Source organism: Protopterus annectens, chromosome 1.part0, assembly GCF_019279795.1.
Source record: "Protopterus annectens isolate FY-2018-M chromosome 1.part0, PAN1.0, whole genome shotgun sequence".
NCBI classification, from domain to species: domain Eukaryota; kingdom Metazoa; phylum Chordata; order Ceratodontiformes; family Protopteridae; genus Protopterus; species Protopterus annectens.
The window spans coordinates 1,061,619,686-1,061,646,040 of record NC_056725.1 but is presented as its reverse complement, the minus strand read 5'-3'; the positions used below and the strand labels follow the sequence as shown (position 1 = coordinate 1,061,646,040).

At 40.0% G+C, this 26,355-nt stretch overlaps 1 protein-coding gene across 2 annotated transcripts in view; it reads right to left on the bottom strand.

The window, feature by feature from the left end:
- The window catches only part of QRSL1 (glutaminyl-tRNA amidotransferase subunit QRSL1), a 679,774-nt gene that overhangs the window by 477,659 nt on the left and 175,760 nt on the right, over positions 1-26,355 (bottom strand). For both annotated transcript variants that reach the window (XM_044064940.1, XM_044064949.1), the window contains one exon: positions 22,167-22,265. In XM_044064940.1, the coding sequence (XP_043920875.1) occupies positions 22,167-22,265 (99 nt within the window). The remainder of the gene's footprint in view (positions 1-22,166; positions 22,266-26,355) is intronic.

The window sequence follows — 26,355 nt, the reverse complement described above, 5'->3', positions numbered from 1 at the left end:
TGGCAGAGGCATGTATTTTAATTGAGGAGAAAGATAGGCCTTTGTCAAGCATCTCAGTTAAGTATTGCAATATCTGAGGAATATTTGGTTCTGCTGTATCAGTTCCTTGTGCTCGATTCCAACCACAAAATCTCTTCCATTTGTCAGAATAAGATTTTCTAGTACTAGGCCTTCTGGCTTCTAAAATGACATCCATCACAGCTTTACTGAGAGGTGTTGTTTGTAGGACTACATGATCAGCCATGCTGCCAGGTTCAGGGTCTGTAGTTGATTGTGCAGAATCTGATTGATTTGCTGGGACAGTAGTTGTGGTCTTTGAGGCAAGGTCCAAGCTAGGTATTGAGACAAGTTACTTAGGATTGGGTACCAGTGTTGGCGGGGCCAGTCCGGGGCAATTAGTATCATCTTCGGTTTCTCTTGTCTGACTTTTAGGAGGACCTTGGGGAGAAGAGGCAGAGGAGGAAAGGCATAAACTGATGGATAGGAAGTCCACTTTCCATGCTTGTCTGTGATAAGTCCTTGTGCAGAATCTTTTCAATTGATAATTGTAAAGAGAGGCAAATATATCTATGTCTGGGCTCCCCCATTTCTCTGTTATGATGCTGAAGACTTGTGGATTTAGTTTCCACTCGTGAGGATCCATAAGGTTTCTGCTTAAATCGCCTGCCAGAGTATTTTGTTTTCCTGGCAGGAATTGAGCTTGTAGATGTATTTGGTAGGTCAAAGCTGTGTCCCACAGTGCCATGGATAATCTGCAAAGGGGGTATGTGTGTGTGCCCCTTGTTTGTCTACATACCACATGACTGTGGTGTTGTCCGTCTTTATCAGTAGTTGTCCTGGATGAAGCAAGTCCTTGAAGGCTGTTAGGGCATTTTGAACAGCTAATATCTCTTTCTGGCTGATATGTAGATACATTTGTTTTCGTGTCCATATGCCCTGAATGCATCTTCTTGCCATGTGGGCCCCCCCAGGCATAATCTGATGCGTCTGTTAAGGTTTCGCTGGCAGGGGGTAGAGTGAAGGGCCATCCCATGTTTTGGTGATATGCCTTTGCCCACCACAGAAACTCCTGTTGCAGGCAGGGAATGAGAGGAATCATTGTTTCCAGACTGTGAGAATGTTGACTACATAAACTTTGTAGGTACCATTGAAGTTTCCTCATATGCAGTCTTGCATATGGAATCAGTAGGATGCAGGATGTCATGAAGCCCAGAGCCTGCAGAATTTGTCTTGCAGAAGACTGGGTTTTTGTTGCCATCAGTTTGAAGTAAGTAGTCAGTTGCCTTTGCTTGTCTGGCGTGAGGTAAGCCATCTGGGCAGTTGTATTCAAGCTTGCACCCAGGAATGTTAATTTTTCAGAGGGTACCAGTTGTGATTTATTTTCGTTTATTGTGTACCCTAGGCATGTTAGAAGCCTTTTCACAAATGCCAGTTGTCGAAGAAGAGAGTGTCCTTGTTCTCTGCTTGAATAAGACAAGTTGTCTAAGTAAGGATATATTTGTATATTTCTTTGTCTGCAAAATGCAATTACTGGTGCCAGGCACTTTGTAAAGACCCTGGGCGCAGTAGATAAGCCAAAGGGCAGTGCAGAGAATTGGTAATGCATTAAGTCAGCCTTGAATCTGAGGTATCTTCCGCACGACTGTCTTATTGGGACATGCAGGTATGCCTCTTTTAGGTCTAAAGTCACCAGCCATGAATTCTTGCCCAGCATGGGCAGAAACTGCTGCAAAGTCAGCATTTTGACTTTTAGAATGTCCAGGTATGTGTTCAAAATTGATAAATCCAGTATTGGCCACCAAGCCTTGTCCTTTCTGGGTACCAAGAACAGTCGAGTAAAAACCTTGTCCTTTTTCCTGTTCTGGTACTATCTGAATGGCCCCCATATCCATGAGGGACGTAACCTGTTTCTGTGTCTCTGCCCATTGATTTTTTGGCAGATCTGGTCAACCACGTGCCACTGGCAGAGTGTGGAAATGGAATTTGTATCCCTGTGATACAGTGTTTAGTACCCACTTGTCCTGGGTTATTAACTGCCAATTTTGAGCAAAAAGTGCTAATTTTCCCCCTATGGGTGCTGCCAAAAGATAAGTGCTTGGATTAGGCAGACGGAAGTCATTGGGATTGCTTTCTGTAGGTTTGCACTTTATCTCCTCCAGATTTGGAGGTGGAAGCGCCCCATTGCTTTGACCTGTATGAATCTTGCGCCTAGTATCTGGAACCCTTAGGGCGTCTAGATTTGCCCCTTTGAGCTCTGTCTAACACAGGAAAGGACCAATTTTTTGTAGGCCAGTGTCTACTGAATCTTGGTGGCTGCACTTGTAAGAAGTCTTTAACAGTTTGCATAGACTTAGCTTTGTCTTCCATTTTCTTTAAAACCTCTTCTGCCTTAATACCAAACAGTGAATAATGCTGTAAAGGTGCATCTAGCAGTTTAGCTTTAACATAATCAGGCAAATTTTGTTCCTTTAACCAGGCATGCCTCCTAATCAAATATCCAGTAACTGCGGCCCTGCAGGAGGCCTCTAAGGAATCAAAACCACATTGCAAAGTATGCTTTCCCACTTGGTCAGCTGCAAGCAATAATTCCTGCAATTCTTTATTTTCTGCACATTCTGAAATCAACATAATTTTCTGTTTCAGCAATCCCATAACATGTTGTTGGTACTTAAGCATACGAAATTGACAATTTAAGGCCCTGATTGCCAAGGTTGCAAATGTATAATCCTTTTTTCCCCATCTGTCTAGTGTCCTTGAATCTCTGCCAGAGGGGGTAGGATTTTTTGCTGTCGAGACCTTAACTCCCTTTGGACCCTGTGAAATAGTTTCAGGATCAGCAGCAAGGTTTCTAAATAAAAAATGTATGCGAGTCAGGGACCCTGTAATATCTGTCAGACTTACTGGGAGCTGGAGGTAAGGAGTCAGGGGTCAAGCTCAACTCCGAAAACACCTCATCCACAATGTCTAGGACAGGGGGAATAGCTAAAGGGCCTGAGCTGAGGGAGAAGAAGGAAATCCCTGAGCCTCTTTTTTTGATTCTGAGAAGTCTTGACTCTCACAGTGAAAATGCTCCCCTCAAAGTATGCAATGTTTCTCCAAATGAATAATCCTCAGGAGGAGATGCAGATGGAATAGACTCCTCAGCATCAGAATCCTCATAGGCAGGAATAGATAATTCCTGATCAGAAGAGGAATCAGAAGAAATAGAAACCGGATCTGAAGATTCATAGTCAGTGTCTTGCCTTGGCCTCTTATCTGGAGGGGGATGGGTACCCCTGAGCAAGGTAATAAGGTCTTCAGCCATTTTGATCATCTGTTTTTTTAGGCATAGAGGCCTGTGCACGTGGCTCATGCATCATTTTTTTAGTTTTAGAAGTTGCTTTTGTCTTTGGTTTTGCAGCTGTCATTGGTTTGATATACAAATGTTGACGTCTGAATACACCCTCAGAAGCCGGTGTCTGCTCAGCAGCTCCTGACCCATCTGGAGGGAGATACATCCATCGGTTCAACACCTTGAGTATCTTGTGGCATGCCAGACTCCGGTCAGTAGAGGTCTGCGACTCGAAGGTAGCAGGTATCAGGGGCTGCGAAAGCACCTCACTGAGTACCGTCGAACCGGCAACTGGCTTAGGAGAAGCTTCGTCAGTGTTGGATCACAACTGCCTTTCTCTGTCCTTTTCTTTGCGTTTTTTATGTACTCCGGTAGTCGGATTGCTATCCGATGACATTTCTGGGTAGTTAAATCTGTTTCCAAAATACTTTGATGCAAAAATATACCGACACTTAATAGTACGTTGGTTAACTCTAGCACAAAACCGACAGCCAGGCACGTTGTGATCAGGGCCTAGGCAAGGAATACAGTATAAATGGAAATTCTTATGAGGTATTTGCTTCCCACAAGTAATACAATTATTAACTTTTTCTGACATCGGTAAAAAGCAAGAAAAAAAAGTTTCCCCAAAGGGGTACTTAGCTTTATTGAAGACTTCGGTTCTGAAACTCAAACACGAATATTTCAGTAGTCGGCCGACCGGCACTTGCGAAAGGCTTCTGCTTCAGGCACCGCGCGGCAAGAAAGACTGAAGAAAATGGCGTCGGCTGCATGTTTTATAGCCCTGACGTCATGGAAGAGGAGACAGCAACCGACGCAGGACCCAAGACTTTGGAATTCAGGCCGACTGAGGGCATCCTGCCAGCAGATTAACCAAATGTAATGACTGCAACAGTGAAACACGAAGAACATCTGTAGCAAAGCAGTCGGATAGCTGTTTTGAGTCAATTACAAGTACTTTGACTTGCCAGCAATGCTATTATTTTAACTTGAGAAACAATTTGTACCTCCGAGTAACTTTATCAACTTTTGCTTTAAGTAGGAAGCTTTGGCTAAGCTTGCCAGCTTTTTGTAATGGTTTCTGATTAAGCGAAGGTCGTCATAATAGAGAAGCACCATTAGAGACATTTTCAAGAAGACAGTAATAACTATAGCTTTGATGTGACACAGGATAAAAAATGTAATCTGAAATATACCAGAAGCCTTAGGCAAACAGGCATTCAGACTTGGAGTTTATGATACAAAGTATGACTTGATATCAACTGTTTTCATAAAATGGAAAGAAGTTCTGTATACATGCTGCCTGTTGGATGGAAACTGATATTTAATAAAAATCAGTTTGATGAAAAAGAAGATGCTTTATTATACTGCAGTTTATGTGGTAGGGATGAATACAAAATTGAAGCTAAAGAAAAAAAAAATAAACTAATTTAACAAGTGCTATTCTAGGATACCCAGCGATGGGGAAAAAAAAAAAAAAAAAATCAAATAATGCTGTGTCTTCAGGAACAAAAGGATATGCACTTCTGTATAATAATATAACAGTTATTCTTTAAATGTAACGTAAAATAGTAAAATGATTATTCTTCAAAATCTAATACATAACTGCTCATTCTGCCTTCAAAAAGTAGGAACAAAGTCTACAGAAAATTTATAGGCAAATGTTCTAGTATGATTATCTGACAATTTCACAAGAATATGTCAAACCATTTCAGAAAGATACTTCACCTTCTTAAAAGGATGAACAGTAAGGTTAAAAAGCTCTTTTATAAAGTCATATTTGTAAATGTAAGTGGTAATTACCACTCAGTTGTGGGTGATGCATAATTCTGTTCAGCATAAATGTCAGCTGTAGGCAAGGTGGTACACATTCAGATAAGAAAGGAGAAAATCAAATGAGCAGCACCCACTAGGTGATGCAAGATTTACCCATGACCAACATGGTTTATCCAAAAGTGTGAAGCCGAGTAGGCACATTTTGTTGTGAATAGCTAAATCCTGCATTGTCCATGGTTGAGCAGTGATTAGCAGTATTATATGCCACCAGTTATTTTAAAAAGAAATGCATTACGTTTTTAAATAACTCCAATCTATAACAGGCATCTTTCATGTACTTGTCTCTGTGCACTTAATCAATGGAGTAGACAAGTGTCATTAACATTTTTGTATGTACTGATGTCTAGACACGAAGTTTTAATGAAACTAACTGCGATTTTTGTTTTAGATCTGTACAACATACTACGAGTATCAGTGAAGTGCAGTCAGTCTGCAGTACAGCTGAATTGTTTTTTTTGCTTTTGTTGTTGTCAATGAGCTTGCCGATTGCTGTTTAATGGTGGCAAGTTAGACTGCATTTTCATTCAAGGCAAAATAGATCAGTTAGTGGTAACAACTGCAGTTTACCATCAGCAAGATGCAACATTTAACCAAACAGCCCAATTTTAGCAACAGTATAGGTTCAAAGGTAGTTACTAGGCGTGCAAACCAGAGGTCCATTAAGGAGCCTAGCCCAAATTCCCAACTGCCCTATAGCACTGTCAGTTTAAATGACTTGCTGAAGATCAAACAGTAGGCAAGTCAAGGCAGAAAGATGAAAACCATACACATTTGGCACAGGAAGTGCTCATTAGCAAGTCAGGGCTTTAATCTTCTGTGCTAACTCCTGGCAAGTAGAAGGTGTATAATATGCATTAATCTATGTAACTGTTATGCCATTTAACAAGGTTTTTGTCTATATACATTTTATTCCTGTGAAGGCTATGTGCCAAAACACAGTGATGTTTTAATAAAGTGAATTGTTGTGGTTGTGAATAGACTTTTTTTCTGCATTAAATGTAAACATGGCTGAGCACCTATGAATAGGCTGTTACATGAGACTTGCTATAATCTTGCTTCTTTGAGACAAAACTGGCAGTAGGCTCCCACATGCACAATTTACTCTGGTGCTCAACAGCACAACACCACTTTCTTTCTCTCCCAGCAATCTGATACTGTCCATTGGCTGTACAAAGCAGCAAACAGATCTGGGCAGTCTCCCTTCCCTCTCCAGTTCTTGCTTGGCCCTAAGCTATGTAAACTACATAAAAATTAATATGCCTTCTCAGAACAAAAGTTTAACTGACCAGGGTCCAAATATGGAGCAAAAGCAGAAGACAAGACAGACAGATTGGTAGGAGAACGTCTCCTGCTACCAGCATCACCTCAGAGCACAAAGATGCATTAAATAATTAATTAGCAGCTGCTTGATCTCAAACTGCATATTGCGTCCAGATGAAGTATGCGATTTCTTCACCTCAGAGACACAAGTACCTCCCATAACATTTTTACATTGCTTCAGGACACTGACAACAGCATACCCCTCACACAGCACAGTCCCACGCACCGTTTCAAACAAAAACTCTATGCAGTTGTATTCATGGCAGAACACCACTGAAGACCTGGAAACAATATGCAGTTCAAGATAAATAAAATCTGTGCAGCAGCAGCTGCTTAATTTATTTATTTTATTTATCTTTGTTCACCAGGAAAGTCAGACTGGGCAGTTCCCATTTTCAGCGGAGGCCTGGGGAGAAAAGCAACATTTGCTTACATTGCATTATACTCGGTTCCAGTTAAACACAGAGCGATTACATTTCTATTTACATTTATACACATACAGTAGTTACATTTATGCATTCTAAGATTTTACAGAGGTAAAAGTTACTAAAGAGAAAGCCGACATGCCACTTAGTGGTTTGTACAGGCAGCAGTTATGCATAAACATTGTTTTGTCATTTCAGTGAGAGGCTGAGAGTATTCTGCTTAAGGAGTGTATTTGGAGAGTATCGTATGGTGAGCACAAAGTCTTAACCTGGTGATGAGCATGTGCAGGAACAGGACTGGTCAAGATGTTGTTTAAGCAGTGGTTTAAAACTATTGTGTTTGTGAGAGAATTTATTTGTGTGGGGATACTATTCCAGAGTTTAGCAATGTATTGGGAATGGAGAGAGTCTCTTGCAACATTATTAAGAATTTGTTACTAGAACAGAGGTCCCTTGCTGGACAGTAGGGCAGTAATATATTTTTCAGTGCAGGGCATTCTTTTGGATGATGGAGGAGTTTGTGTGCTGTAGTTAGTTGTGAATACGTTAGGTAGTTATGCAGTTCAAACCAGTTTAATTACTTTATAATATGGCAATGGTGTGCCCTATGAGGGAGATTGGTGGCAAATTTAGTTAATTTTATTGTTGCAGGAGGAGAGTTTCTTTCTATGAGTACTGTTTAAGTACTTCGAGATAGGAGCGCCATACAAGACATTTAGCGGTAAAAAAATAGCAGCTAGAGTTTTTCTTGCAATATCTGCAAGATATCTATTGATCCTATAAAGGGAGGATGGCCCCCTGTTATAGAAGTAGCAATACACAAAAATCACAAAAAAACTGATGGGCCAAAAAAAACATACAGATGGTAGGGTGGACTATTGAGGATAAGAAAGAAATTATGTATTGTTACTATTATGCAAGAAGCCCAGAATTTCCATACAAAAGATATACACAAAGATTAACAGAGGAAAGAAAAATACTTTGACAAGAAAAATTGTCAGAAGCTTCAAATAAAAATGTGTTCATTAATACAACAGATCCATGAAAAACACTATATAGGCCAATAAACCTTGTGCTATTTGGAAAAACAAGCAACTGGGGAAGTGCAAAAATTTAAAGAACAAATTCTAGAGATATTGGAAGGGTATACAGGATTATAGGAAGTTACTAGGCTATTGGCCCTGAGGCCCTTACAAGCCTAGCCAAGAATTTAGCCCATGTTCCAACAAGTCAGCACCCAATCCCCCTGTCCAACAGGGACACAAGTGGAATCCCAGGGATGTATTTACTGTTCCCCATCCAGTTATTCTGGCTTATAAAAGAAATATTGACATGGGAAAGAAAGATCTGATATGGTGCAATATTTATGGAAAGGAGAAAGCCAAATTAATCAACATAAAAAGGCAGCCCCAAAGACACTCGAAGAGAAAGACAGACAAAGGCATACCGATATGGAAAATTTCACAATAAAAAAAAACATAAGATCACAAAGAGGGAATGCAGAACAGAAGATTAGTCAAGTAGAAGTTAAAAAAAAAAAAAAAACAGAAGCTGAAGTTATGGAATATTTGCAAAGTGAAGGATTCAATGTATTTATTTATTTATTTAACATTTGTTGACCGGGAAAGTCCGACTAGGTTCCACAGATCCTGTTTTCAGCAGAGGCCTGGGGAGAAATGCTCCAGAAGCATGTCTTTGGAAATAGAAAATATAACACAGGTAATATCAAAGCATGATAGAACATGGAGTGTGGGAGACCTTCAGGGAGGTCTGACATTAAAAGCCCCTCTGAGGAATTGTTTAATCAAAAGATGACAGAAGAGGGGTAGCTCTGAATCATAATGGGCAGAAATGGCATAGGCATGGATTTTAACAGAAGAGAAGGAGTGGCCACTTTTGAGTAACTCGGCTAGGTAATCCAAGATAAGAGGAAATGAAGGATGTGAGGTACTGGCCCCTCTGGACTGGCTCCAGTAACAGAATCTTTTCCATTTCCCTGCATAAGATTTTCTGGTGCTGGGCCTTCTAGCCTCTGTGATAATGTATAGGATCTGTTTGCTTACCAGGGACTCCTTGCTAGCTTTTAAAGTATAAGCCATGCTGAAAGATTGAGAGTCTACAAGTCTGGGTGCAGTATCTCCCCACCACCACCTGGGTTAAGAGGTTTGAGATCAGGGTAAGATGCTTGGGGGGTTGTAAAGGCAGGCTGCGCAGTAAGGGGTACCAATGCTGTCTGAGCGAATCTGGAGCAATGAAGTTGGCATTTGGTCTCTCCCCTCTTACTTTGATCAGGACCTTGGGAATAAGAGGCAGAGGAGGGAACGCGTACACAAAAAGGGAGGGAACGCGTACACAAAAAGGGAGTTCCAGGGGAAGGTCAAGGCATGCACCTTCCACGCTAGGAGGTGATACTCCCCGGTACAGAACTTTTTTAGCTGGTGGTTGAGGTGCAAAGCAAAGAGATCCACCTCCAGAGTTCCCCACTACAGTGTGATTTGGAGAATGATTTCCCTGTGGAGTTGCCATTCGTGGGGGTCCAGTACATTTCTGCTTAGGTGGTCTGCCAGGGTGTTGTTGACCACTGGTAGGTATTGAGCATTTAGGTGTAGACCCATAGAGGTGGCTGTCAGCCAGAGGTACATGGCTAGCCTGCACAGAGGGTAAGATTGGGTCCCTCCCCTGTTTGTTGATATACCACATTACTGTGGTGTTGTCTGTTTTCATAAGGAGAACCCCTGGCCTGAGATGGGGTATGAAGGATGTCATAGCCTTTTGTACTGCCATGATTTCTTTCTGATTGGTGTGTAAGGGAAGGTGCTGGGCATCCTAAAGACCTTGGGTGCACCTGCCTGCTAGGTGAGCGCCCCAAGCAATGTCTGAGGCATCGGTGGTGATGGTCTGGCTAGTAGGGTGGAGGGTGACTGGAAGACCCTTGTTCTTGGCACAGGCCTCTGCCCTCCAGAGAAACTCAGTACTTATACATGGGATCACAGGGAGGGAGGTCTCTAGAAACAGAGTGCTGACACGAAAGGTTCTTTAGATACCACTGATGTTTCCTCATGTGAAGCCTGGCCAGAGGGATTAGGAGGATGCAAGATGCCATGTACCCCAGGGCTTGCAGGAACTTCCTCTCAGTGAAGTGACTTCTGGAAGCCAGCTGGGTAAAGCAGAGAGGCAGGAAGCTCTGCTTTTCTGGGGACAGGAAGGCCATTTGGGATGCTGTGTCTAGCAGAGCTCCCAAGGAAATGATCTTCCTGGTGGGAGTTTGCTTTGATTTCTTCTCATTGATGGTGAACCGTAGGGAAGTTAGGAGGAATTTAACAAAGACAAGGTCCTGGAGCAGCTTTCCTTGCACTCTGCCTGAATGAGGCAGTCATCCAGGTAAGTGTAAATCTGTGTATTTCTCTGTCTGCAAAATGCTATGGCCAGGGCTAAGCATTTGGTGAATACTCTGGGTGCAGTAGATAAGCCAAAGGGCAGTGTAGAGAACTGAAAGTGTTGTGATCCTGCTCTGAAATGCAGGAATTTCCTGCAGGACTTCCTTATGGAGATGCGGAGGTAGGCATCTTTTAGGTCTAGGGTCACTAGCCAGGCATGTTTTTGTCAGCATAGGCAGCAGCTGCTGCAAAGTTAGCATTTTGATTCTGGGGACCACCAGGGAGGTGTTCAGAATGGATAGATCCAGGATGAGGCGCCAAGTGCCCTCTTTTCTAGATACAAGGAATAGTCTGGAATACAAGCCTTTGCCTGATTGTTCTGAGGGGGCAGGTTTCTGCTGCCCCCTGGGATCTGAGAGTTTGGACCCGTTTCAATCGACCTGCCCACTGATTCAGAGGCATGTATGGGTACCCTCTTGGAATTGGGAGTTCGTTGAAGGAGAATTTATATCCCTCAAAAATTATCTTTAAGACCCATTGGTCCTTTATTACAGAAAGCAAATTTTGTTTGAAGAGAGAGAGCCTTACTCCTAGTTTTTGGTGAGTGAGGGGAGGGCAGATGGGGGAGGGAAGTCACTGGGAGATTTTGCCATAGAATGGTGGCTTAGAACTCCCTGCCTTTGGGGTGGAAGTGGTCCACTGTTTGCTCCTCTGCTGGCCTTGGGATAGGATCCTGGATGGTCTGCCCCTGTGGGGCTTACCTTGGCCCTGTCTGCTAGGTGCAGGGAAGGACCAGTGCTTAGAGGGAAAGTTCCTGCTGAACCTGGGAGGTTGAACCAGAAATAAATCTTTTAGTGTTTGCATAGATTTTACTTTGTCTTCCATCTTTTTAAGCACCTCTTCTGCTTTTACTCCAAACAAGCAGTCCTTATCGAGGGGTGCATCAATAAGTTCAGATTTGACATGATCAGGGAGAGGTTGTTCCTTCAGCCAAGCGTGTCTCCTAATTACAGATCCCAACACTGCTGCCCTGTTAGAGGCTTCTAGACGTCATGTCCACAGTGAATGAGTGTTTGGCCACTTGACAAGCAGAGTGCAGTAAATTTGCTAACTTTTTGAAAATGGCACGGTCAGGAAAGGTAGAAATCTTTTGTTTTAATAGTTCCAAAGTGTGTTGTTGATATTTTAATATATGGAACTGACAGCGGAGTGCTCTGATAGCTAAGGTTGCAGAGGTGTATGCTTTTTTTACCCCATCTGTTCAGAGCTCTGGAATCCTTGTCAAAATGAATAGAATTCTTCGCAGAGCTAGTCATAGCTCCTTTAGGTCCCTGTGTAATGACCTCTGGGTCTGCAGCAGGACTTCTGTACAGGTATTTGTGAGAATCTGGTACTCTGTAATACCTGTCAGGTTTACTGGGAGCAGGTGGCAGGACGTCAGGGGCTAAGCTGGATTCATGGAAAACATCATCCACCACTTCTAAAATAGGAGGGGTGGCTAGGGATCTGTGCTGGGGCAGGTCCAGAAACTCTCTTAGACTGAGGGAAGTCCTGAGATTCCCACTGGAAATGCTGCCTGAGGGTGTGAAGGGTTTCCCCAAAGGAAAGGTCCTCTGGAGGGGAGGCAGAAGGGATACATTCCTCTGCATCTGAATCCTCATAAGCAGTCAGAGGTTGCTGTTTCTCTTCAAAATTTGAATAGTCAGATTCCTCAGAATCCTGTTCTATTATAATTTCTGGAGGGTCTATATCAGTTGAGCGAAAACCCCTTTACGAGAATACGTCGAACTGCATTGCGTGAAGTACGTAAACCTCGAACGTCCAAAACCACAAATTTCGAAATGTCGATTTGTTTTGGTTGGCCCGTCTGCGGTATAGCTCCGTAAGGTAAGTGTGCGATAGATAGGACTTTAGGGTTAGGATTAGGATTTGGGTTAAGGTAAGTACTTAGATAGGTAATGTATGCAAGATTTAGTGTAGTGTTAGATGTAGGGTTTTTTAACTGTATGTATGCGTGTTATTTATTTTGTTTGGGTGTAGGTCTGTAGGGGAAGTGTGCGTTAGTTACGGACCTTAGGGCTAGGAGGGATTAAGGATAGTGCATAGATAGTTGTGTATGTGGGGTTTAGTGTAGTGTTGGAAGTAGGGTTTTGTTAAATGTATATATGTGGATTATTTATTTTGTTTGAGTGTATGTCTGTAGGGTATGGTTAATGTATGTATGTGGTTTATTTATTTTGTTTGGGTAAGTACTAAGTAGCGGGTGGTGGGGTTGGCCGACTATGATAGTTAGATATTTTATTTTTCGCGGTTTAGTGCGTTCGGGATTTTCCCGGTTCGAGGTATAAGGGTTGAGGTTTAGGTATTCACGTAAAGGGGCTTTGTTTAACTGATATAGACCCATTTCTGGAGAAGGGTGCTTTTTCCTTTTAGAAGTTGTGGCCTGACTACCCGGGATAAGGGAAATGAGATCCTCCGCCATTTTAAGCATTTGTGCTTGGGGTGGTGGAGCAGAAGCAAGATGGTGTCTAGAAGCAGATTTTCTAGGAATGGCCTGGCTTCTACACTTGAGAGAATCCGCTGGTCTGAGAGAAATGGTAGTCAGATGAGAAGACAATGTTTTTTGTCTAGATTCAGTAGTGCGAAAGGCCTCCTCGGAAGCCAGTGCCTGAGTCGTGGCTCCGGACCAAAACGAGGTGGAGACTGCCAAAGGCTCAGATGATGAAGAAGATTTCTGCAGCATGCCGGACTCTGAAAGGGTCTTGGTAGAGGCCTGTGTAGATATCAAATTGGGCATTAGGGGTTGCGAAAGCGCTTCACTGAATTCTGGAGAACTGATGACCTGCTTAGTGGTAGAGTCGTTGGAAGGCTTAGCCTTGTGTGGTCTGTCTCTATCTTTATCTCTGCGTTTTTTCGGAATGTCCACAGATTGTTGGCTGACAGATGCCATATTGGAATGCAAAGACAGAACATGAAAATAACTATCTACAAGAAGAGCTCCAAAGCGAATGGTTCTCGCATTAAAAAGAGGGCACAGAACCGGCAACAGAGGCTGTCGTGGTCTGGGCCTTAACAAGTGACAGAGTAAGAATGGAAGTCTCACTATGGGATCTGCTTTCCACAGGCAAGACGATTGTTAATTTTTTCAGACATCTTTTAGTGCAAGAAAAAAGGGTCCCCAACGGGGTACATAGCTTTAGACGTTTCCAGGTGAAAGTCAAACTCTGGTAGCGACTGACCGGCACTCGTGCAAACTGCTTTTGCTATGGGCTCCACGACAAGAAAGACTGACTAATGACGCAAAAAAAATTGACTCTGGTATTCGGGCTGGCCAAGGGCTACCACAGCAGAGATAACCCACAGGTGATGACTGCAACATTGAAACACTTAAAACATCTGCAGAAACTAAGTGGTCTGGCTAACACAGAGGCTAGTTGTAGGCACGCAAAGTGAAGGACGGCCGACTGCAAGGCATTAGGACATCACAAGAGGATGGATGTAATGGTTCAATAATGATTGAAAATCATGACTGCCGAGACAAATAAAGGGCTAGTAGAATTAGATGGGGCAACCCATTTGCCAAGGTGATACAGGATCAGGGTTAAGGAGAAAAATACAGAGAACAAGTATCCACTGTGGAAATCTTCCTCACAAATCAACTGATTATCTGTTATATGCGACTCCACAGGTGTTCTTCAGTAGGTTAACTATTAGAAAGGTTTACATTTGTTTGAGTTGCAATTCTATCTAAAGGACAGGGCTGGAGAAAAAAAGACAGAGGCTCAGAAAGCTGAGTCTTGAAGCAATAAGGTGCCAATGGAAGTCTAGCTCCTAGACTCCTCTAATACAAGCAATCATGTTTGGCAAGTGTGTGAACCAGTGGCCAAGTGGCTGTGGCATAAATGTTTGCAATGGACTCATTTTTGCAATAAGCACTGGAAACAACCAGACCCCTGCAACAGTGGCCTTAACTAAAAGCATTTCACAATGGGCTACCTAGTGGCAAAAGACAATGCAGTTATCATTCTAGATGGATAGGGTTTAGTTAGCCAATGCAGACACCTCTTTATTTCCAGCAAAATATGTAAACAATAGGTCTATTCTCCTCAGCTCATATAACCCCATCAATTAGAACCCAAGATGTTGGTGCACACCAAGTGTATAAAGATCTCTTTCTCCATTACAAAGAAAATGAATTTGTGAATGGATGGTTTAAAGACCGCTCTGAAACCGTTCTCAGGAATAAATGTTGAGTCCTAAGAGACACCTGATCCTTTGTTTGTAGACTACTTGTATTGATGAAGACTGAAGTGGTAGCAAGTTAAGCAGGGCAGAAAAGACTTCCCTGACCCCAGAAACAGTCTCAAACTCATTTTAGAATCCCTAGATAACTGCAGCTAAGCCAAGAGATATAATTTACCTAACAAGTCAATATCTGTCATGGGATCTTCTCTTAGTGAGCCATTTCTGGTGTCTTTTGGGAAGCATCCACAGGGAATCCTTACAATATACCCAAAAAACATCCTCATCTAACTCCTTTCTACACGAGGGAAAGCAGTACATTCGGACATTCTCCTGCAATATCAAGCAAACTACTACAGAACCTCACCTGTTATATGCCACAGTGCAATCCCAAGCACTCAGTAGAAATTCCATTATTCACCTTGTCAAATGTCATCAACGGGTCAGGTAAGACCAAGATGGAATAATTCTACTGATCTCTAGGAATCAATATTTCATTTTTTACTATAATAAATTTAGTTTCTGTGCTGTGTCAAGCACAGAAAACAAGGATTCCACATATCATGACCGGTTAAATAACAATGCAGTTGAACATATACCAACTTCACTTTCACCTTTTCATGAAATGAGAGATTAAGGATAGATCAATGATTCTCCAGACAAAATACATACATGAGAATCAGGGTAATTAATGCTGCTTAACATAGACGAAAAACTCCAATTCTCAAACAGGTGTGAACAGCCTAGAAAATAACTGGACTCAAAATATCCAAGATTGGTTTCAACATGGTTTGTCAGACTAAGATCCAAGGCATATGGTAAGAAAGTAGTTAAACAAAAACATATTCTAAATACAGACTGAAATACAGTGGAACAATGGACATCTCTGTCTAGTCCTGTTTCTAATAATTATTTGGTTAAGATTAATACCATCGATTGATAGTATTGCTGAGTGATTTGTATGCAGTTCTTACAGTCTTATTAAGGTCAGGGATGTCAGGTTAATTGTCTTTAAATAAAATATGATAAGCTGACTAGTCAAAACCCTTAGAAGCATGTATGGTTAATGCAAAGGGTCTGAACATCTGAAGTGTGACATCAAGACCGATTCCATTATAAGTTTGTTATGAGTAGTTTGGCACTCTTATGAAACATGCTTGTAAGTAAGCAACTAAATTTGATAAAAAGTTTGCATGAAAATACACCTCAGAATTTTAACATCTGTATCCATTAGCACAATTAAGATATGTTTATTATTAGGTCAAGATTAAACTCGTATAACAGCTCTAGACCGATATGTCATTTATGCCAACAACAGACTTACTTTCATTTGAGTGAAACCCTAGCAATTTCATATCCAAATGATTTACAGAAGCAAGTAGGGCAACAGTTGGAGTTGGTATATTATGCATGGTTTATTTATTGCGGATATAATTTTACCAAGTATGAATGAGGGCTTACAAAGATCACGCTCTCCTGAAATGGGTGGTAATGCAATATTAAAAATAAAAGCCTATACTGTCATAGGTTACAGTGACACTGAGGTAATCCTCCCATCCATTGGTCAAGATTTCTGATGGATCTAGATTTTTTGAGGTGAAGCATATTCATCAAATCTGGGTTTGACATGGCCTTGTATGTTAGGCAAAGGTCACGAATAGAGCTGGAGTTCTTTCAGTCGGGCAGCATAGGACAGATTTTATCCTTTTGGTGAGGAACTTTGTGGCCTCTCCAGCTGCTGCAGGTGTCGGGTCAGATACATCCCAAATGGGGCATTGTACTCAATCATTGGTCTGATGAGTGATGAGTAAAGGAGACTATGACCTCCCTTGATCTAGATGAGAATCCCTTCATGATAAGGTGGGCAATAATGACAGACTACTATCAACCTGGGTCCCCAGGTCCCTGATAACTTCTTCTGTGCTCAGTGGATTGCCACCTATTTGGTAGCTAGCCCAAAGGGTATGACTATGCATTTTTGGCATTTCTGTGAGACCCTTCTGAAGGATATCTGTGTCAGATGTGTTTTCTACTATGGCGCCCAGTTTGCAGTCATCTGCAAACTTTGTCGGACACCACTTGTGACAGGTTTTGAGTCTGATCTTGTGATGTATGGGTTAACATTTAAGCTGATGAGTTTTTCAATGATACCCCTTAGCCAGATCGAGGTAGGCTGTATGGACTGCCTAATGGCTTTGGTGACTGTTTCAAGAAGTCAACCAAGTTTAAAAGGCATGATCTGCCTTTGACAAAGCCAAACTGGGTTGATCCAAAGTCTGCAAATTCCTATGTCTTTATTTATGAGGTCCATTATGATCCTCTCCATGGCTGCAGATAAGGTCAGGCTAATGGGGAAGTGGGACCACAGTTGCAGAGAGGTAAGACTTTGATTAAACAGCTGTCCTAGCTGTGGGTTTAATTCCTCATTGAGTACACCATCAGGTCCCATGGATGCTGTGTTTTTGGGGCTGCAATCGCTTGGTATAGATATCTCACTGAACCTGTCAGCCAGTATGTTGGCAATGTCTGTAGGATCAGTAATCTGAAAATTACACCTCTATCATCATAAAGACCCTGACAACATTTAACACAATACAATAATGTTAATTTCAATTCAGAGTATAACTAACTGTCAACACATATTTCAAATAAATTACAGAGTGATAGCATATTTAAAATTCGACCTAAACTAAAACGCAGAGGCTTAATCCACATAAGTAGCCAAAATTACTGATGTATTCACTGAATGACATATTTACATTTGTTCATATATCCTCTAACTTCACTCACTTCCTTGAGTTGGAATTAAGACCATCAATTTTATTCAAATGTTCTAAAGCTTGTTCACCTTTCAACTTTTTTTTTAAACATCTTTACTGAACAAGTATCCCCTGATTGTAACTTTAAAAGCTTTCCAATGTATGTATGCCTTAATCAAATCATTACTCATTTTGTATAATTAATCATTCACTTTAATACAATTACAAACTTCTGGATACTAAAAGGTTCAACTTTAGTGCTACAAGGGAGATTTAAACAAAAACTCAACATTTTCTAACATGCTTATGGATGAATGATCATAGAAGCATTTATAAATCAGTAGATATGCTTATGATATAGTCTCTGTAAATGTGGTTGACTTTAACAAATCAATGTGAGACAAAGACTTCTGTGTGGTAGAAGCAGCAGCAGCATTTTTTGTGTTTATTTAGATCCTGTATAGTTTCAGCAGACCAAAAAACATTCCATTAATTATATTAGTTTTTCTGGGAAGCTTTTCTTCACTTTCCCTTCATTTGTTCACATCTAATCAACCATCCTGGATCATATTGCAGACTCAAATTAGAATGGAGTCAACATTGGGAAAGACTGTTAATGTATTTATGCCAGAAATCAAAAACTCTGTTTGCTAATAGACAGAAGTATGCATATTTAATAAAAGCACAATTCTTTAAACTAGTTAATATAAAATGTTAAGACATTTTCAGAGTAGTTAATACAACTTCTAAAAGAAAGCATCAACCCTCTTAATCATATTCTGATTTGCTAAGATTAATTTATCTGATTTCTTAATAATAGCAACACCAGAACTATACTTAAAGTTATGAGCTCCTTATTGTACTTTTTTTTCCAAAGTAATCCACCGAAACTGTACTGTGTGTTTTTTCAGAACAAGCCTACATTCCCTGGGCTACTGTAAAACAGATGAAAAGTAGCTATTTTTCAGCAGTTATCTGGATATTCTTTATTTTACAAGACTCATTTTACAAGACTCAAAATTATTTAATAAGACCTTATTAAGTTTCAGGGATTAAGTAAATAAAATAGAATATGTTTTAATGTTTAAATCAGAGACATTTACTCCCAGAACCCTAAATGTAATAAGTTTATTCCCATATCCCTAACTACATCTAAACAGTGTATTCAACTTGGAATGGAGCTAAGAATTAATAATGCAGTACATTTTCACTTATAAATCAGTAAAATGTACAGTTTCCCTACAAAAAATAAATTCAGTAAGAAAAAGTGATATTGATTCCCCAAAACACATAAGCCTAACCTCTTCTAAAATCTTTAGTAACAGAACTAGGATCAAAAAACTCAAACACTAGACAAGAATCTGACAAGTGAAATTGTCTTGGTTCTTCTTATAACCACTGATGAGATGTGATACATGAACAATTCATAATTACTAGATTTTACTTTCAGCTTGAAAATATATAACATGGCTGTAAATTAGTAACATGACTTGCATCCATGTCTGGAAATAAACAAGTAGGAGGTGTGATGTAATTATTTAAACAACTTCATGCTGAGTAGCTATTACTTTACACTACAAAGTCAGTGTCATTGCTACAGCCATACTTCAAACAACAATACCATATAATCACATGAAAAATAACTCGGAAATAATTAGATACAGGAACTGGTGAGAGAAAACTAAAATGAACGAAAAACAGCTGTTCCCAACTTATACAAAAGGGGAAAAAAATCTTAGAACTCCTAACCGGTTTGTTAACACTAAATGTGGGAAAATTATACAATCTGTCTTTACAAAAGCAGCAACTCTACTAATCCCTCTAACTTTAGACCTATTGCTATCCTGTCCCCTCTTTCTAAAATTTTAGAAAAGTGCATCCATGCTCAGTCAATCAAACTCCTTCTTGACAACAATCTCCTTACTTCTACCTAACATGGCTTTAGATCCCACCATAGCACAGCCACTGCACTATTCTCTTTTACTCAAACAGCTGAAGTCCGTGACAATAACTTGCTTGTCTCCGGTCTATTCCTTGATCTTTAAAAGGCTTTTGATACTGTCTCTCACTCTAAACTCCTTAAAAAACTTTCTGTTCTACATCTCTCTTCCTCCTCCATCAACTTGTTCTCTAGCTGCCTCTCCAGCAGGCAGCAATCTAACCGCTGGCAAACTGTCCTCTCTTGATTCCTCCCTGTAAATACTGGAGTTACCCAAGGATAAGTTCTAGGCCCCCTTCTGTTCAACATATTCACTAACAAACTTCACTCTGCTACTAACCTTTCTACACTTACAATATGCCGATGACTCCGCCCTTACCACCTATGTCCACTACATCCCTGAAGTCCTAGCTTTCACTCAACAAACCTTCACCGCTGTCGAAACCTGGCTCTCTGATAACCAATTACTACTAAATCCAAAAAAACTAAACTCCTTCTCTTCTTCCCTAACACTTGCTTAAGCACAAACCCTCTTTCTCAATCACCTCTCAACATCATAAAACCCGAACCTCATACCAAACAACCTGGAGTAATTATTGATGATTAACTAAAATTCGACAATCATATCCAACAATTTATAAAAAATACCCACCAGAAACTCTGACTTCTCCATCGCAGCCAGAAATTTCTGTCACCTTCTTCCAAACCTTCCCTCGTTCAGTCCCTTCTTCTACCCTGTCATCTGTATGCTGCACCTATCCTTATTAATATTCAAACGTAGGAGACCACCATGAAATCACTAGAAATGTGAAGCAGCAGTAATATAAAACAAAATTATTTTATTAAAACTACATCAGGTTAAGCGCTTTCATCTAATAGACTTCATCAGAACCTCATCTGTTAACCAAATATTGTTTAAATAATTTAACCCACTAATCACTATACACGTCTTCAAAACTAATTAAAAGTTCCTGAAACTACAAGATTTCAAAACAAGTATTACCTAACATAGATCCTGCCAATCTACTATACAAAGAAAATGTAAAACACTATATAAACATACACATTCATAAAAACAAATTACAATAAAAACACTCTAAAATAACAACTGGTGAATGCCTTGAATATTAAGGAATATACAATACACACCTATGCTATTTTAAAAGGTTAAATGTCAATAAAAATAAACATAGCTTTCATATTACTAAATGCATCATGTCCTAGCTTGCAACACAAGCTTTATTGAGATATATTCGTTAATACCAGGAGGCATAGTGGTATTCAATAAAATCTGCCACCTAACCTCCTTGTCACTAAAAATTGGCTTAATATTACCACCTCTACTGGATATATTAACTACCTCTAATAAGGCAAATTTAAATGTAGTGCAACTTTTACTATCCCTAACATGTCAATACAAGGCATTATTTTCATCCTTCCTCCTAATTGCATATAAGTGGTCATAAATTCTATCTTTTAAATGTCTCCCAGTCTGTCCCACATAAAAATTGGGACATGAAGTACATAATGCAAAATAAATAACATGTTTGACAATTGCCATAGCAAAAATGTATAACAGTTTTACTAGTATTACCTACCTCAACTGACATATCTTCTAAAATTGCTCCACACTGATTTCATAACATATACATTCATATTTACATTATATATATATATATATATATATATATATATATATATAAAATGTATTTAAAAAAAAAAAAAAAACATTTTTGATTGAATGGTTTATCTATTTGTATATACTTCATGTGTGATATTCTCTATGCCTGTCAATTATTTAAGCTACTCTATGTACAGATATCTCTGTTGACTTTATTATGTTTCATATTATGTTTAAATTTTACTCTTATTTTTATTGTAAAAATGTGCGATACTTCTGCAGCTTTTCTCCTTGGGTAAATATATATATATATATATATATAGCTATATATATAGCTACACACACACACACACACACACACACACACACACACACACACACCTCAGGTCTATATTTTATATAGATACACACATGCAAACATACTCCTCGGGTCTATATATATATATATATATATATATATATATATATATATATATATATGCACATATATAGATATATATATATATACACACGCAGACATACATACTCCTCGGGTCTATATTATATACATATATGTATGTATGTATTGGTCTACTTTGTTTCATTGAATCTCATTTCACTGAATTTCATTTGACCCCAACCACTTCACTGAAAACTCAAATTAATGAAAACTAATTTCACTGAATCTCATTTCACTGAACTGCAGTTAGTATATATGGCACTGTGGAGAGTACTGTAAGGCAAGTAAAAGGTATATGCCCTTTTCCCCACTGTAGTGCAATCCTGGAGTTAGTATATATGATTGGGGAGTGTTGGGGTGTGGGTGTTGTAGTCCCCCACTTAGTTTGAGTATATATTGTCGTCTGGAGAGCGTTAGTCACTGGTGTAGCAACTATGCATGTCTATTGATTAAAATGTATCGTTCTGAAGTTTTTGGTAAAATACAATATAAAAAAACAAGGTGGGGGGCTATGCCACCCACACCGCCCAATGTGGGGGGGCTTTGCCCCTCAGCTATATATACTAACTCCAGGATCACACTACAGTGGGGAAAAGGGCATATACCTTTTACTTGCCTTACATAGTACTCTACACAGTGCCATACATACTAAGTTCAGTGAAATGAGTTTTCACTAATTTGTGTTTTCAGTGATGTGGCGGGGGGAATGAAATTCAGTGAAATGAGATTCGACAAAACAAAGTAGACATTTTTTATATATATATATATATATATATATATATATATATATATATATATATATATATCAGGTGGTAATTCTACTTAAAAAATAAATAAATAAGAGAGAGAGATCCACAGTAAAATAATGGTATCTTACCTTTCAGCATATTTGAAGCGCAAGTTGTCGGAATGCCTGCTGTACTAAAATTGTCCTTAAATGCAACTGGGACTCCATCCAAAGGTCCAAGTGGATTACCTATATTAAAAAGTGATTCAGACTGCATTAGTGATCAAAACAACCAGAGATGCACTTCTGCTTACTTACAGCACCGCTGCCTACTGACACACAGGAGATGCAGAAAAGGATAATAACCTATGTAAACAAACAAAATTCAATTAACCGCGATACCTACAACACAAAAATAATTGCATCAAAATTACAAATGACAAATGAAAGGGAGTAAAATAAAAGCAAATGTTGATGATTACCAATAACTGAAAATTCAAATACCCAGGATACCTACAATACAAAAATAATGACATCAAAATTACAGATGACAAAATTTACATTTAGCTGAAAATATTTTCTCTTGAAGTCAAACAAATTTAAACATATGGACTCCTTTTTTGCAACATCTGTTATCCAGCAATTTTAGCACCCTCTTTAGATGGGGTTTAATATGTTGGATTCCACTACAAAAGCTTTCAAACTGTCCTACAAATTATTTTATGCTGAAATTAAGTAACACCGTGTGAAACACCTTACACTTGTATCAAAGCAGATTCTTGATTTTTTCAACTAACTGCTGTACAGTAAAGAGAACAGCTCTATTTTTACTATGCACTTAGGGAGTTATTCTTCGATAAATGAATTATCTACAAATAGAAAAGACTGGTTACTGTAATAATGAAGTAGTCTTTCACTACATACTTGTTAGTTACTATAATTTTACCATTATCCTTTTTTCTTCTTCTTCACCTCCCCTCAGCTAACCATCAGCTGCCACCTGCGCCTCTCCTCTTGCCACAGCCTCCCCTGGCTTAACCCGACCCAAGTCTGCGGTCAGTGTGGAGTTGGAGGATGCTGGTGCAGCATCATACTACTGTTGGGGAGTGTGCCTAACCCCTACCACCCTAAAGCAACCTTGTGAGCTCCACAACGGCTACCTTCAGGAGGTGCATACATGCTTCTACACAAGCCTAACTTCCAAACCAAGTGATACACGGAGCTCGACAGAATCTGAATGCTGCTATTGCAGACAGCCTAAGCTGCCTCCCTCACCCCAGTATCTGCAAGCTCTTTGAGAGCTATGTGCTGATTTGGGCCCAAATACACCTCCTGGCAGCCTGGTGCTGGCCAATAATGCCAAGCATATAGAGTAACAATATTTCTAATGTTTAGAAATAAGGAGCAAGGGTGATGTGATGGAAACATTTAAATACCTCAGCAGAAATTAACAGAGAATAAGACAGCACCATCTAACTGAAGAACTGCATGAAAGTAACAAGATACTAACTGACGAATGAAATGTAGGTGTATATGACAGTGTGATGAAACAACAGAGCTTAGAACTACTGATGAATTCATGGAACAGTCTTCTTAAGGAGTACATAGCATCACAAACGTGAAGAAATTCAAGAATCTAGAAGCGAGACAGAGGACCTCTGCGGTGGGGGAGGAGGGGATTAGGCTGTCCATTAATAAGGATATATTGCTTAACTAAAAAAGTAGTTGAAATTTAAATGGGTGAAATAAGTGTTCTTTATCAGCTGTGAGTGTAAAATATAGGAAAAACAGACATGCCAGGTGAGGTTACAAGTTCTATATTATGTAAGAAAGTCCGCGTTTTTAGGTTTTGGTCAGTTTATCGCCTTTAAACAACAGGTTGACCACTAGATCAGTCCATTTTTCAATGGAGGCCTCATGAAAAAATGTTTCATTAACAGCAGATTTGCCCTCATACGATTTAAAGATTCATAGGTATTCCAAGGCCAACGAGTTTCATGACCATTCTCGCCTTGTCAGTACCTTCCTATGAAGCAGCACCTTCTTTCTCTAAAGGACCATACCAGTCAATCATGGAGTAAATTTTTGGATACTCATCCAGTTATATAGTTTGTTTCTAGAAAGACAGTGAGTTGCACTGCTTAAAATGCAGGTAACATTTATTCCAGAGGTTTGGCAGTTGCTGGATTACAATCTATCCATTCACCATGTTTCATTTATCTGCTAGTGAAGATTTAGGTCACTGGTTCTAGTACTGATAGAGATTTTGGACTGGGGGGGGGGGTTCAGGACAATCAGATCTCTAATGGCAAGTTAAGTCAGACAGACATTTCTCACCAAAAATCTATGTGAAACTGAATAAAGGGATAGAACTTCAGGTCTCTCGATAGCTCACGGACTTTAGGCCTGTAACATAACATTTTTGTTTAGGAACCTTTAGGGTCTTTCAATCTATCTGACATGTTTAGCGAGATACATCCCAGAGTGGGCACTGTACTCGATATCTGGCCTGATGAATGAGTATAATGGAGTGGCCTTGATGATACTCTTTTGGCAATTAGCTGGGCTAATTAAAAGGATTTCCTGACAACTGCTGTTATGTGGATAGTCAACACAGGGAGCTACTAACCCAAGTACCCATGTCCCTTAACAACATTTTCATTTTGTAGAGGTGTGTTGTCTATACAGTATAATGAAGGAAGGGGGTTGTCTACCAAAAGTGATACTACACTTTTTAGTACTTAGAGTCCATTTTTAGTACAAGAGTTTCCGAAGTAGAGCTCATTCTGGAGGGTTTGGGTGTCACAGAGTGACTTAGCCCCCAGTTTGCAATCATTGGGGAATTTTGTTAGCATGAGGTCTTTGTTCAATGCTTGGAGATCCAACGAGTAAATACCAAAAAAGAAGAGGTCCCAACTCTGAGTTCCGAGTACAACTCCTGATCACTTTCATACTTTCTGAGGAGTCATTTACAACCCTCACTGTGTGGTATTCATCTTTCCATCAGTTTGCTATCAATCTTACCACATATGGGTTGATTTTAAAGCATTTAGCTCTTGTATGAAGCCAGCATGGGAAATTGTATAAAAGGCTTTAGCCAGGTCACAATGCACACCATGTAGTGAATTGCCACCATCTACAACCTACACCTATAGTGCCTTTTTTAGGCAAGGTTCAAAAGACAAATTCACCACCCTAACAGGCACAGGCAAGAAGAATCAGAAGGTATTGCTACTCAATGCTAGAAGTCTAAACCTCAAAATGCACTCTCTCGAGGCACTCCTTAAAATGGAGAACATCGACATCTGTGCAGTGACAAAGACCTGGTTCAAGGCTCCAGAGAGTACCCCTGCATTACCAAGCTATAATTCATACCACACCTTTTGGCCACCTAACCTGGACCGAAACACTAAAGGCGGAGGCGTGTCCATATTCATTAAGGATATTCACACCTCCAGGCTAGTTGCTCAGCATAATGCATCCGAGATTATCCAAGTGCAACTAACTCTGGGCAAGACCGCAATCCAAATTGTAGCTTGCTACAGATCCCCCACCATGCCCCAAGATTCCCACTCCTCATTTCTTAATACACTGGAAAATATTAGGGTACAAACTAACACCCTAATAATGGGCAATTTCAACTACCCTACCATTAACTGGGAAAACTACTCTTGTACCAACTCTTGTGCTCAACGTTTTCTGGACTTCATAAATTCCAATGCCATGGATCAACTTAGCCACACCCCCACCAGGGGCAGCAATATCCTAGATCTGGTTATTACCAACATGGGCAACCGGTACTCCACACCAGAGGTCAATTCCTCGTTGGTCAGATCCGACCATAAGCTAATCACCCTAGACATCCACATCCCTCCCCCATTAGGGAAACCACAGTAAAAAATTTCTCCAAAGCCAACTTCACGCTTCTTAAGACAGAAGTGGCAAACTTCACGACACCCATGCTGATGGACAATAGAGGTATGACTGCTGAATCATACACAAATGCACTTTATAAGCACTTACATGAGTGCATGGATCGTGCAATCCCTAACAGAACCAAGATGCTATCCTCCAAAAAAAAAGAAGCCAATCTGGTGGTCCCCTACCATAAACAAACTCTACAACAGAAGAAAGAAACTGTTGTAAAAAAGAGTAAAATCCCATGATTGGAAAAACTCCCTGGTCAGCTTCAGTAAGAAGCTGAGATCCCTCATAAAATCCACCAAAGCTAGTTATGAAAAAAAATAGTCACTGACTCTGAAGACAACCACAAAGCATTCTATAGCTATGTCAAGAATCTCAATGGCAACACTCAGATCTGCTCTGAGTTACAGCACAA